General features: G+C 40.7%; 1 protein-coding gene across 17 annotated transcripts in view; it reads right to left on the reverse strand.

The window, feature by feature from the left end:
* Positions 1 to 788: 788 nt before the first annotated feature.
* Positions 789 to 13866, reverse strand: part of LOC108898806 (formin-binding protein 1) — a 58438-nt gene continuing 45360 nt past the window's right edge. For 4 of the 17 annotated variants that reach the window (XM_051072974.1, XM_051072979.1, XM_051072973.1 and 1 more), the window contains exons 11-17: positions 11325 to 11339; positions 10990 to 11025; positions 8426 to 8535; positions 8152 to 8284; positions 7604 to 7725; positions 7312 to 7472; positions 4546 to 5706 (exon numbers count right to left, since the gene is read on the reverse strand). In XM_051072974.1, coding sequence (XP_050928931.1) covers positions 5528 to 5706; positions 7312 to 7472; positions 7604 to 7725; positions 8152 to 8284; positions 8426 to 8535; positions 10990 to 11025; positions 11325 to 11339 — 756 coding nt within the window. In that variant the 3' untranslated portion in view covers positions 4546 to 5527. Of the gene's footprint in view, positions 3719 to 4473; positions 4525 to 4545; positions 5707 to 7311; positions 7473 to 7603; positions 7726 to 8151; positions 8285 to 8425; positions 8536 to 10989; positions 11026 to 11324; positions 11340 to 13866 lie in introns of those variants that run through there. The other 13 variants (XM_051072982.1, XM_051072981.1, XM_051072985.1 and 10 more) reach the window with 10 other exon arrangements.

Here is a 13866-nt window from a genome sequence, read left to right on the forward strand (position 1 = left end):
TTACCACATTTTGATGGAGTGTGACTGCCCTCTAGTGGCCAAGAGGGGACTCACCCAAAGCTTGCCCAAAGTTTTAGTTTCTGACTTTTCTGACAGACTGAACGATGCCTTCAGAATAAAAACCTTGACACACATTTAATGACTCACCGTTGTAGCTACTGAATTATTTTTATTTTTAAAAATCTAACTAACAATGAGCAATGAACTAATGTTCTGCTAATGAGTACACATAAGTACAGTGTTAGTTATTAATTTTCTGGTCCCAGCTTCTCAAACGTGAATATTCTCTGCTTTTCTCTTTAATTTATTTATATTTTATTTCTCCTCCTCCACAGGCGACTATCTTTGAGTTCTGGACCGTTGTTCAGTCATTAAATACACCTGAAGACTGTCACCTTGAGCTTGCTGAACTTAAATTCATATTTCATAGACTAAACAATAGTAATAATAGATTCATTAAAATGATATTTATTGTAATTCTAAATTATATTATTTATAAACTGATAATAGAAATAATTTGCAAACTTAGTAACAAAACCTGCAAACAAGGGAGACAGAAACAGTAATGACATCTGCTATTTGTGATAAGCATAATCTTCACTTAATTGAATAAATTATCAAGCTTTACCGTCAGATCTCTCTATAAACATCTATAGTGTGTTCTCATAAAGCCAGGATTGATAGCAGATAATTAAAGTTGCTCTCAGTGATGACTGATACTGTGAGATTACAGCTCTTGATTGTGCCTGATTCCCAAGAGGGGAAATAAAGGACAGAACACAACACTGTTTACTTTCCAGGCATATTTAATTGGCACAGTAAACACAATACAAAGTATTCAGTGCTCCAAAACACAAGCATGGGCTACCAAATGGAACACAAACGAAAAAGTGCAAAACACACCATTTGGTAGACCTTACAAAGGAAAGGAAGTCTTACTTTGCAAAGCAGATAAAGTAATGGTAAGACTCTCAATAGTTAAAATAGATGTTTTCCTTTTTTAAACTTTATTTATATATTCATATATATTCTCTCTAATTCCATCACGCCATTTCCACTGTACAGGCAGGTTATTCTGGGGCATCGATTAAAAGGTTTGTGGTGGTCTCATTGTAGAGCACTGGCAAGCGGGCGGCTACTATAAAGCTACTGCTGCCACTGAAGCGGTGGCCTTTGCCTCGTCAGATTTATCTTGTCATTTATCACTCAGAAACAACAAAACGAACAAAAAGGCTTGTTTGATATCTTGAAATCTTGAGATGGGTGGTGAAAAAGCCAACGTGGTACTGTCTTAAATTCGATTCAGCAGGGATCTGATCATTCCTTCCATCACGACTCCAAATGGTCATTATGTCCATTACTCATCATCAAGTGTTCATAATATTCTGCATCAGATGAATATTCAGCAATGGCTTCATCCAAAACACACACGATGTAATTGTTACTTATATTCGCAGTTAAGGGATGTTAGTCCCGTTCAGGCAGAAAAAAGCTACAATAAATCTCCAGCTTAAAATAAAAACACAAAGCGGAATCTCAACTTAAGATCATCAAATATAAAACAAAAAAAAAATTGTTAAAATCACATACATTATGTGCCGTTGAGCCGGAGGAGGGGGTCAGTGGACACGTTTCCTCTCATTTCATGATTATAAAAAACTGCTGTGCCCCCCAAACTTCTGAGATAATCACATCTTCATCCTTTCACCAAACCACAGCCAACATCAGCATCATTCTGCCTCTCAGTGATCGAACACAAACCCAGTTAAGGCCCAAAAACAGTTGATTCTGTTACACTTCAGTCACGAAATTCACAGGAACATGATGGATCACAGTATATTTTCATATACAGTAGAGAGTTAGTGGACCATTGTAAAAACTTTAGGTGGAAATCAAATCTTCATAGGTTTTATTTTTGGGTCGACTGCTGCTTAGACCGAGTGGAGACATTCCCACAAGGTGATTAACTGTAAACTAACATCAACTTGCGTTAGACACTCTGATCAAAACATACAATACTAACATACAACAACATACTGTATTGTGAAATTACAGTAAAACAAATGCACAAGACATCCATGACCTACCTATGCATAAGATCATTCAGAAAACAACATTTCGGGTCCCTGTTGTCCTTTTCTGACAGTTTTGAGATTAAACTGGGTGGGACACTGGGAGGAGGAGGTGATCACTCACTTGCTGTTAAAAACAGGAAACATGCTTTCTGAACCAACAGGAAAGAGATTTTCTTTTTAAAAAAAAAGTAAAGAAAGAAAAAAAGAACCACAGGCACCGAACCCAAACAGTAGCATTCAGGTTAATTCAAACAGTACGACCAGGCAATGAGGGTTAACTGAACGGAAAGACTGGAGGCTGGAGGCAGGAGGCGGGGGGGGAGGGGGGGGTGTAAGCCTCCCCCACCAACACCACCACCACCTCTTCTGGGCTGCCAGCAGAGCGGCAAAGAGGAAGACAGGGCAAGCATGCAGCACACCACAACGCTGAGAGGCCCCCGCCCCTCGAGCTGTTGCAAAAAAATAAAAAAATAAAAAACAAGGTAGGTAGGGGGCTCAAAGCAGCCAAGGGATAGCCTGAGCCGCCTGAGCAGGGAGGGGCCGTGGAAGCGAGAGGGGGTGTGGTGTGGTCAGAGAGAGGAACAGACACCAGTGACAAGACAGGTATTGGCTGGATGAGGGTGATGGTGAATGGACCCATCATCATCTCTTTTCCCTCCACAGTTGGTCCTGGGGATGTGGGGAGTGATTGCAATGTGGAGAAAACGGGAAACGACGTCACACAAAACCTTCATAATAAGGCGCACGCACAAGCGTTCAGATCAGTCAGACAAACCAGAAAGACATGACTCAGAAAAAGATGATTAGCACCTTCAACTTCTTCAGTTTCCAGTCGGGTGAAACCTGCAAATATGGAGCTGATTTTAGTGAGAGAGAGGTGAGCGTGAGGTTTTCACAGCCTCATATGTAGGCAGATGAACCCAGGATGATTCTCTCCAGAGTCAATGAGTGAGTGAGTGAGGAGTTCATGACTCTCACACACACACACACACACACACACACACACACACACACACACACACACACACACACTCTCACACACACACAGCTGGATGAAGAGGGACACGGCTTCCTCCAGCTGGTCTTTTGTCCATAGGCTCCTGCTGGTCTCCGTCCTGTCTCTGACCACACCCTCTGCCGTATGCGAGTGTGTGTGTGCGCAGCGGTGGGGGGGGGGAGTAAGGAAACAGAGATGTGGCAGAGTCAAAGGGGCGAGGGGCGAGGAAGCCAACAGACACTTTGATGACCGCGCGTGGTGCAAGCGGAGTTAGTTACATTAAGAAGCAAAGCTTTGCTCAACAACAAAAAGCAAATCGTATACTGTGGCTGTGACTGCTGAATGGGTGTTAAGAATGGAAAAGGTTATCAGCGCTAAAATTTAGATGAATTTCTCTTATCCTGCAGAGTTCTGCAGAGGAAGCGCAAAACTGCTGATGAGTTTTTTTTTTGTTTTTTTTTAACGGTTTTGGAAATTGAGATGCGTTATTATTGGCCGTCTCTCTCTCTCTCTCTCTCTCTCTCTTTTAGATTCAGGTCACCTTTCGCTTTTTCTCTCTGATTCTGTGAGCGTGTGAGGAACGTGGTGGTTTTCTCCGAGGCTGCTTGCCCTGCCATTCCTCAGCCAGCCTCACACTTTTAGGAATCTGCAATTCAAAAAAAGGAAATACAAACAAACAAACAAAAAAAAAAAAGAATGACAAAAAGAAAAGTTAGATCGTTTTAAAGGAAAATCGAGTCAAAAACAGCAACCCAAACATTCAGAGATGGAGAAGAAGAAGAAAGAAGTCATTGCATATATGAAAATACTTCAAACTGACTGAATGCAATCTGCACATACTGTATGTGTGAAGGACCTAATTTTACCCAAAGATGTATCTGTTTAACTAAAAACCTTTCAGCTTACTCTACTAACGTTTTCATCTGGCTTGAATGCATGTTAGAACGCAGCCACTCGACTCTGTCACAACATGCTGCGATCATGTCACAACAAGGACAAAAATCCCACAAATACTGCAGCATGCACCACATTTCAGACGCTCTTCAATAAAAATCACAGGAGGCATGAAATGTGTATTTACAGCGCTGATGTAAAATGACATCCTGCGCAGAAGAACCCCCATGCTGTGCCAGTAACAAGCCGTCAGAGCTGATTAAAACGTGTGAAAGGAAGTTAAACAAAGGCTTGTGTGATGAGTTATGAAAGAGATGATTTCTGAGTATTGAAAAGTAGCACAGGCCTCCTTATTTTAGCAGTGAAGTGAAATGGCACAAAGGCCGTACACGCCATGCTTTTTACAGGGAATGCACCGTTCACAGAGGAGCCGCTCAGAGACTCATGCAAGAAGAAACCACAAAGCTTTAAAGTCATGACCAGCTCCGTGTCTCAGCCCAGTCTCACCATATAGCTTAGTACAGCTAACTCTCAGTCCTTTATTCCTTTACCACTGGCCTGGAAAAAAGGACCAGAAGAGCTCAACACTATCATTATCAAAAGGTGGATTAAAAAAGAAAAAAAAAACATGTCAAATGGGTTATTAGTTACCTAATTTAATTATTAATCTTATAAAATTTACCCTAACCAGGGGTGAATCATTACTTCTCAACTTTTTCATGTTGTAACAGCACTATGATCAATCTACAGCATGCAACACTTGAGAGGGGGGATATTTTTTTTCTTTCTGTTTAGACTACAAAAATATCTTTCAATATGTATTCATATTTTACAGCAGATTTAAATTACATTTGCATGATTGCACATGGAGCATGCTTTCCTTTACAGCACAACAAGTGACTGAAACGCAACGACTTGCGTCATGATTCAAGTTTCACTTGATGTTCGGGGACACTTCAGATGGTGCGTACATTCACTCAGCTGAGTTTAGTGGTTTATAACCATATTGGCTCAAATATTTGACAGAGGTTGTGGATCGGACTCTTGACTAAAAGCATGTTAATTTGATTGGAATATGGTAATCTGACATTTTAAATCTTAAAAAACAAAATAAGATAAGAAAAAAAAACAAACAAACACTGTGTTTGAAATTTACACGTGATTGTCAGTGAGTGATTTGTCCCATCATGCTTTAAACCGGGGGGTGGGGGTGGGGGTCATTTTTTGACTGCATGACCACTAAGTGGCACTGCAGGGAACAAGAAGTGAGGAACTATGAGCTTCTTTTCACACACTTCTTGTACGGGCTCAGCTGGCATTCAGTGTCATTTCCTAAACATTAACAAATGTTGTGTTCAGAGCTCATGAACGGTGTACAGTGACACACACGTCCCAACTGTCATGAGGCACAATGGACAAATCCATGTGTGTGTGTGTGTGGGGAGGGTTTTCTTTTGTCTGAGCTATCAGTAACAATCTTTAACCTCCATAACTTGCCCCATTCATTTTGCACGTATTTGGGAACTTACTGACTCACAGTAACAAAAACACACTAGCTGAGTTAAATGTATGTCATAGCACCTTTGGCATTTGTTTCCAAAAAGACCTCAACGTAGGATGTGGGGACGTATCCCTCCTCGTCCTCGTTCCTGCGTACTCGTGTCCACCCGTCTCCTTTGTCTTCCTCTATGACGTACAACAGCTCGCCCTCAGCCACGGAGATAGTACCCTCATTGTGGCCTGCAAAGGTGTGAGGAAAAAAAAAAGAAAAAAGGCAAGAAATGTTCACTCTACATTCTGTGCAGATTGAGGAACCTCCTCTGAATAACTTCATGTAGATCAGAGCTTAATTTGTAAATCAGATTTCCTGGATACAAAGAGGAAGTAAAAGCAGCTGGTACGTGTCAGGAAAATGCAATCATGCTGTAACTTAACAAGTCATTATGCTGCTCAAGAAACTGCATTAGCCTACAGAGTGAGGATGCTAACCTGTGTCTACACCCCTGTAGTCTGGACAAGAATGAAGCAAAACTGCAAAAACTATCCTGTAAATCCACCTCTCAAGGAAGAAAATAACAGCTCTTTATCGTCTTGGACAAAACTTATCACACACTTTTCTTCACTTAATCTATCCATTAATGAAAAATCTGCATTATTAAGGGTACACCAGCAGCAATAAAGCGATAAAAGTCTTTGTGGATATTTGAAATTTAAAGGAGTGTGTGGTTCCAATATACAAAATATTTAAATAATACCAACCTGGGGGTCAAGACTTTCTCAATTAAAAGGTATTCTGTGAAATACTGGATATTCTATACATCACAACATCTAAAGAACCTTTTAAAATTTTATAACTTAAGGTCCTTAAAAATCCCGTAAGTAAAATAATAGATATTCTTACCTGCTCAGGCCTTGAAAATTCATTTAGTGAGACAAAAACAATGGAAAAATCATTGCTCATGATTCATGACCATACTTTCATGAGAGGGTCACAATTCACCTATTAAAGGTTGGGACCCACTGTATTAGACAGTTACAAGTTTGTGCAAAATATTTAGTGATATTGTAACCAGTTGGCCTGAGACACATGTTGGTGCTTCTGGTGTATGTGGAGCAGTGGTTGGTGGCTGGGGAGCCATTTTGGGGTGGGGATTGGGGATCGGGGGTTGGGGGTAGATATCTTATCTTTTGGTCTTTGTACAAATTTCTTTTTTATTTTAATCCTGACTCTAATGGCTCAGGGGCTTTAAAGATGTATGCAAAGAAACAGGCCCTAAATCCTAAATCCACTATTTGGACTTATTCCTGAGCCTATTGATTGTTAGTGCTGTTGTGTTGGCTTTCCTTAGTGTTAGTTAGGTCATTAGTTATTAAGCACTTTTTATAACAATTGGTTGTGTCATTTTGATGTTCTTACCATCTCATATAGAGGAAGATTTTCCTGTTTTTTCGCTTCCTCCTTTCCCTCTGATCGATTAAGGCTCTTTAGTTAACGACCTCTCTCTGATTTGCACTCAGGGCTACACTCAACATCTTTTGATAGTTCAAGATGAAAATAGTGTACCGAAGAAATGACTATAATTCCACCCACTCTCCTCCTCTGCACATTTCCTTAGAAAGGTCACAAACCTACTCCTCCTCATTCCCAAGAAATCTAATCAGATTCCTCCACCCTGCATCCATAGACGCTGAACTGTTTCCAGAAATAACAAGATGTTACCAGCAGCAGCTGACCAATAGAGAGCAGGTGTGTGGCACCCAACCAACCAGTAAGCTTTGTGATTTGAAACACTAGCAGCTAACTATCGGGTTTCTGTGTTCATTTTAAACATTTGTAATCGTTACCTTCAAAGGGGTACAGGGCTTTGCAGGTGCCGATGGTGGGCAAGGTCTCCTCATCATCAAACTCATCATCAAACTCCGGCGTGGTGGTGGTGGGGATGGGGTGGGTGTTGGCTTTGACCTGAGTCTCTGAAGTCTGCTCCTCTGTGTAGCTGCCATCCGGGCTGCTCAAGGGCCAACACACACACAGTAAATATACTGTGAAAACATACATAGTTTTCTTTCGAAAGGATAAAACGTGTAACAACTCCGGGGTCTGGGGCTGATTTCAGGGGTTTGTCAGAGTATACCATACCTCTCCCTGTCCTGCGCACAGTTGTTGCTCACTGTTGTGTTGTTCTGGGTCTCATAAATCCCACTTCTCCTGTGAGTATCACTCTTGGATGGCATCCTCTCCTCCACCTCTGCTAGCCAGCCCTGAAACACACACAGTGATTATGTGAATGTTGGCTGCAGCTGATCTTTTTTTTTTTCCTACATGATGATTTATTTCTGTTTATCCGTGAATCTGATGGCCTTTATAATTTGGCAAGAAACTTCACAGGAGGAACACCTCCGCCTCACACTCCACCTTGTTTCCCATTTATTTACAGGGTTAAACCAGGCCATTGTTCTGGGCCTCCTCTCTCCCTGCACAGAGGTGGAACAGGCAGCCAGCCCATCCAGCTGCATTACATCTTCTCCTAATATGGACGAGCAGCAAGTCTTCTCTGGAACTACCCAGGATTGGAGACGCGTGTTTGAACTCCTCATTATTTACTGTCTCACATAAACCAAACAAAATAATCCTGCCAACACTAACATTCACACAGAAACGAGAGCTAGGGCTGGCACCGAACTAACCTCGAATTTCTGCACTTCTGACTGGAGTTTCTCGATGGTCTGGGCTATTTCTGATAGCCGGGGGTCTACGCTGGCGGGGTCTCCCATCTGCGGGTTCTTCACGTACACGTCTTTCATCTTAGTTAGAGCATCCCTGTGGGAGCAAATTACAAAGATCAGTGCAAGTCTTTGAGTCTCTGTTGCATATTAAAGAGGTAAACACAAATATCACTTGTCATATTTGGAAAGAAAAAACTTTATCCTTTATACTAAAGTCAAAGCTTCATAAAGATACCTCTGGTCCATCTCTTTCTGAATGTCTTTATTTAATTCATCTATCTTGCCCTGCAGCTTCTTCCTCCTCTGCTCTGGTGGCAGGTGGCTGAAGTCCTCTGGTCCAGAACCCTGAGAGAGGCAGGAAGGAGAACCAAATATAGAGAAAGAGATGGAAAGAAACTGTAAGGTAAAGAAAAATAACTTTTATAATCCAGTATTTGTTGTGTTGCTGTTTTAACAGGGATCATATCTAGTTAAGGTGCAGTATCTCCATTTGCTGTAAACCCTGTGAGCCAAGACTCAGGGATAAATGGATAACAGCTCCATAAATGGAGCTCTTGTTATGTTCTAACCACATAATTCAACCTGAAGGAGATACTGCAGCCACTCTAACACACTCACTGAGAGTTGGGATGTTTGTCTGTGTACAGACTTGAGGCCTTTCACCTATTCAGTCGCCACACCTAATTTAGTGCTTGCTGCGGATGCATTGGAAATGTAATAATGTGTTAGCTACATCCTATTATTGCTCATATAGTGTTTCAGTGTGAGCAGGATAATGCTTCTGAAGCTGTCTGACAGGACTGTGTGTTCTTAAAATGGAGGTTGTGTGAGTGAGAGGTTTTTTGGCTGGCTAATGGGTCATATTTCCAGGCTGTAAGACTGAACTGATGAGTCACACTGCTCGGCAGTTTCTCAAACTCTGCAGATATAGTCTATCTGTACTCTGAAGCACTGTAGTGCTAGCTGGCCTGTACGTATATTTATTTTAACTTATTTATTTCCTTTTAGCTAAAGAAAAAACAATGCTAAAGTAATTTTGAATCAATTGGTGTAGAAACAGTGTATGGAAACAGCAACTAACACCTCTTTAAACTTAGCTTAACAATTCTGCACATGAACTGCTACTAAATATAGAACTTAGCATGTTCTTCAGAGAAAAACACACATCCTCTCTTTGTGGTCACTTTAGCCAGCAGAGGCTAACTAGTTAGCTGGCAGTAGGTTAGGATGACAAACCCATGCAAAGATGAGATGTATGCTTTACAAGGACTACGTGGTTGGTTTGGCAGATGCATTTCTGGTAAACTTCCCCACCTCAGATAAAAACTAGCCCTCAGCAACTACCCTGTTATTTTCTATGGGAAACATCCAGGACTGTGTTTTATGCTGTTGCACATTCCCAAATGGGGTGAGGAGTTGGTAAGCTAGGGGCATTTGATTGGCTGAAAGGTGAGGGGAATTATAAACCCTGTTCTAATTCTATTTATATACTATTATTTTTCTTAATTTTATTGGTTTGTCACAAATACTCCTCTATTTATTCAAATAAGTATATTTATTCATTTCATTAATATTGAACCCTTTGTGAGTCCAGCCTCTATCACTTTATTTTTGAGTGTGGACTGAATAGATCAAGGCCTGCGACTGGATCTCATTGAGATGGGTCACAGCAGCACCACAGGATATAACAGACTTGACGTCAGACACGAGCCAGGTCAAACACAGCATCTAGGTTACCACGGCAACCTTACCCTTTCTCCCTGTATCAGCACGCAACACTTACCAGGCATGCAGCATAACAAAGATCTGTCAGTCATCATGCAGAGACATGCTCCTTTCTCAGTCACATTACAGTATGTATTAGTGTTGACACTCTCTATGCACCCCAAGACAGATGAAAACACTATTATCTAAAATGTAGTTCCACTCTATATGATCAAAACTATAACTATGGGTGGGCATTAAGTAATTTGTTGTTTGTAGTATGATTCTGTATGGAATCAGGTCTAGATTTAGAAAATGAAAAACTCAAAGACACTGAATACAAGAATGCTCAAATGACATTAATCATACAAAGACATAATTTTCATTATAAAGTCAGCTTAGTTTGCCATTTTTGGCAATTATTTGCTTTCTTACTGAGAGATGCTCTCATGTCAGCACAGAAAATGTGAAACCAGAGCCAGCAGCCAGCAGTTAGCTTAGCTTAGCATAAACACTAAACAGGGGAAAACAGCTCTGTCCAAAAGGTGATCTGTTTCTTCAACCGGGAGCTGTGACTTCACACTCACTGTCTTTGGTTTCTATACGTATTACACAAATAAGATATGACGAGCTAGTCAGTGAGCTTTCAAGGTGACTGAAAGTGGATTTATTACCTCGGGACAGAGCTTCAGTTTCAACCTATTTCCAGTATTTATTCTAGGCTAAGCTAACTGTTTGCTGCCTGTAGCGTCATATTTATTATACCGACATGAGAGAGGTGGCAATCTTTAAAATTAACCTTCAGCAATAAAACAAAGAAGTGTATTTCCCAAAATGTCAAATCATTTAATACTTAAAATGTCTTGGTCTGAAAATATGGAGGTCTGGCAACATACACCATCAGTTCTACAGAGCAGCATTCAATTGTATAAACAAAATTGCAAATTGGCATGCAGTGTGAGGACGTGAGTGAGCAACTACTATGTAAGATCAGATTAGTATTTGTTACGAGGATATACAATCTGTCGAGACAATAGGGACTACCAGACAGGCTACGAGACGGAGACAGATAAAACATAGAGTAAATCTGATCACCTCAATGAGATTCCGGACGTGGGAATTGAGTGTGATCTGCACCACAGAGACCACAGACACAGTTTGGGAGAGACATGACGAGAACACAATCACAACGTAAAAAAACAAACAACAAAATAACACATAAAATGAGACAACGACATGAGTCTGAGGTCCATCGTTGTGTCACAGCAAAAAAATTAAGTTAATAACTCAAATCCAAAAATTAAAAAAAAAAGAGCACCACAAAAACATAACGGCGCACAAAACGTTATTCACAATGTGTTACTGGGAGGACGTGACATGCATGCTATGGTCATGCCGCTATAGTCGTGCGGTTATACGGTCATGCTTACCAGCTTGAGAGAAAGCTTCATGGGGGAGAGGAGATAGAAATGGCGAGGAGCAGGAGAGAGAAAGAGACAACATAGACAAAAGTCAACATCAGAAGAATATAACGGCCATTTGCTTCAGTTTCCTTCAAACAAAAATTGTTTACATATATTTTATGGTAACGCTTTGCCAAACTTCACCATTTAATTAAAAGAGGGTATAGCTCCTATAGGCTGAAGGATTTGGATTTATATTGTAGCTATGTCATAAAAAAGCTCTTTCAGCAGCAGTTTCAACTACAGAGCCCCCACTCTTTTCTACTGTGATGAAGTTTGACATTTCTAATATGATGGATTAATGAGAAATGAGAGATAAGTTGGCAAAAGAACCAACCCACTGCACAAGCATGGAGTAAAGAATGAAAACAATTAAGACAGATGAAGATAAATGCAGAGGAAGAAGTAGAGGGGTAACAGTGACTGCAACAGGGACGGATGTACCCTCGAACACCCCCCCGCTGTGCTGCCATTGCAATGACACGCAAGTGACAGCAGAGGGCGCCAAAAGCATGTGTCACATAAGCAGATCCATAGGTTGACATGGAGGCAGATACTGTGCACAGACAAAGCTGGAGAGATGCTTTCAAAACCAAACTATCAACACTCACTGTAAGAATACAAATGTACACATCCAGGTCTGTACACTTCAAATGAAAGCAGCTGAATGAAAGTGGAAAACAAGTCACAGCAATCATGAACCAAAAGACAAATGGAGAAATTAAAACAAAAGAAATCGTTATAAAAGTGCTAATTCTGATCATTTGCTGAGTGATTCTTGAGGGGATGTGGTTATGTTTTGAAGACAAAGAACAGAGTAGAGAGCAGGTTAGCGACCATTGGCTGGTATAGCCAGAGCAGATGACTTGTAATCCTGTTAGAGGCTCACAGGCTGGTGCACCGAGGAGCTCCACTCACTTCAGCCCACTAATCAAGTCATCCACCTGGAATGGCCTGTTACGGGCCTCACTGAGGCGCCTTGTGTTCCTCAACCTCACCTCCCCACTACTATATCATTCCCACATTTTCTGAGTGAATTCCTGATATCACCAAGTGTACTTTCTGTACAAGTGATAAAAATGCCTCTAGGTTTGGATTCAGTTTGAACCTTGCTTATGTTTCTAAAGGATCAGATATGGACTAAATTCTAATGAGCATGGATATAAGAGAAATTCTGACTTCCTGGTGTAAAAAATGGAGAAAAACAATAAATCTTTGCCTGTAAAAGATGAACTTTGGACTTAAATGAAAGATAAAAGTAAAAATAATTTCCTCCTACTCCCAAATGAGGTAGTTTTAGCTTAGATTGTGCAATTTGATTTGAACATTTGATAGGATGTTAAGTCACTTTATATTCCTTTTTGGCATTTGTTAAGCCTGAAAACAGTGAGAATAAAGCTGGCACTGATTTTTTTCTATTAACTCTGTTAATTATATGACTGTATTTAATGCACATCATCTGCCAGCAGCAGAATCTCTTTCATGCTCAAGTTTGGTTTTCTTTTTGTTTATTATTTAATCCCTATTTATATATTCATGTCTTCTAAATACACTGGTTGATTGTTTTACATGTTAACTGAGCATCATACAAATGAACTCTCCTTTTAAAAATTTAAATCATACATGCACAATACTACACCACTGAGAAAAATGTAAGGATTTTTTTTTTTTTATAAAGAATGAACAATGAGGCAGATGCTGGGTAAATCCTTGTCTCTGACTGGCCATTCCTGCTCCAAGCATACATGTGATGAATCATGTAATCACTTGAAAGCTCCTTTTTTCTATAAGTAGGAGTGAGTCACACTGTGTATTTTATTCTAAACTTCCATCAAATAATTCTTTACATGTGATTCTTTGAGTCCGATTAATACAATCTACCTGAGTTCTTTCCAACCACCCGGATAGACATAGATATACAGGTATATCATGGTACTTACAAACAGATAACACTGCTGCTGTATGGCACACCAGCACAAAGAAAGCCCTGGAAGGGGTGAATTCTGGGTCCTGTAGGCTGAACCCAGATCCAAAGTGTGACCAACACCTTGCCTAATGTTACATCCCCCTGATGGTGAGAGGGGTGACTGCTGGGTGAGATTAACAGCATCCTCGCACCCAAAATTCCCCTCGTCCACAGGTGCTTGTGACACTTTGTGAATTGACCCCTTGTAGATGCTCGGTGGGGAAGCCCTGGAAACAGCTGCGGGACACAGCGAGCGACAAATAACCTCAAGCTGATACATGTGATGTGGGATGAAGTCATCATCTTCTCCGAACATTCGTCCTGATTCTACACGTGTCAGACCCATGTGATCAATACAGAGCCAGACACAGACACTAGCCTCCTCTGTGAGGAGAAATTTATTTAATAAATTGTGACAAACAATCTCCTCGTAGAGACATGGCAAATTATTATTAATGAGGCTACTGCCTGTGTTGTACATGGCTTTTACTAATCACACACATCCACCCACATCCAATATTCATTCATGCTTTCTTTCAAACA

This window comes from Lates calcarifer, linkage group LG9 (assembly GCF_001640805.2).
Source record: "Lates calcarifer isolate ASB-BC8 linkage group LG9, TLL_Latcal_v3, whole genome shotgun sequence".
NCBI lineage: Eukaryota > Metazoa > Chordata > Actinopteri > Centropomidae > Lates > Lates calcarifer.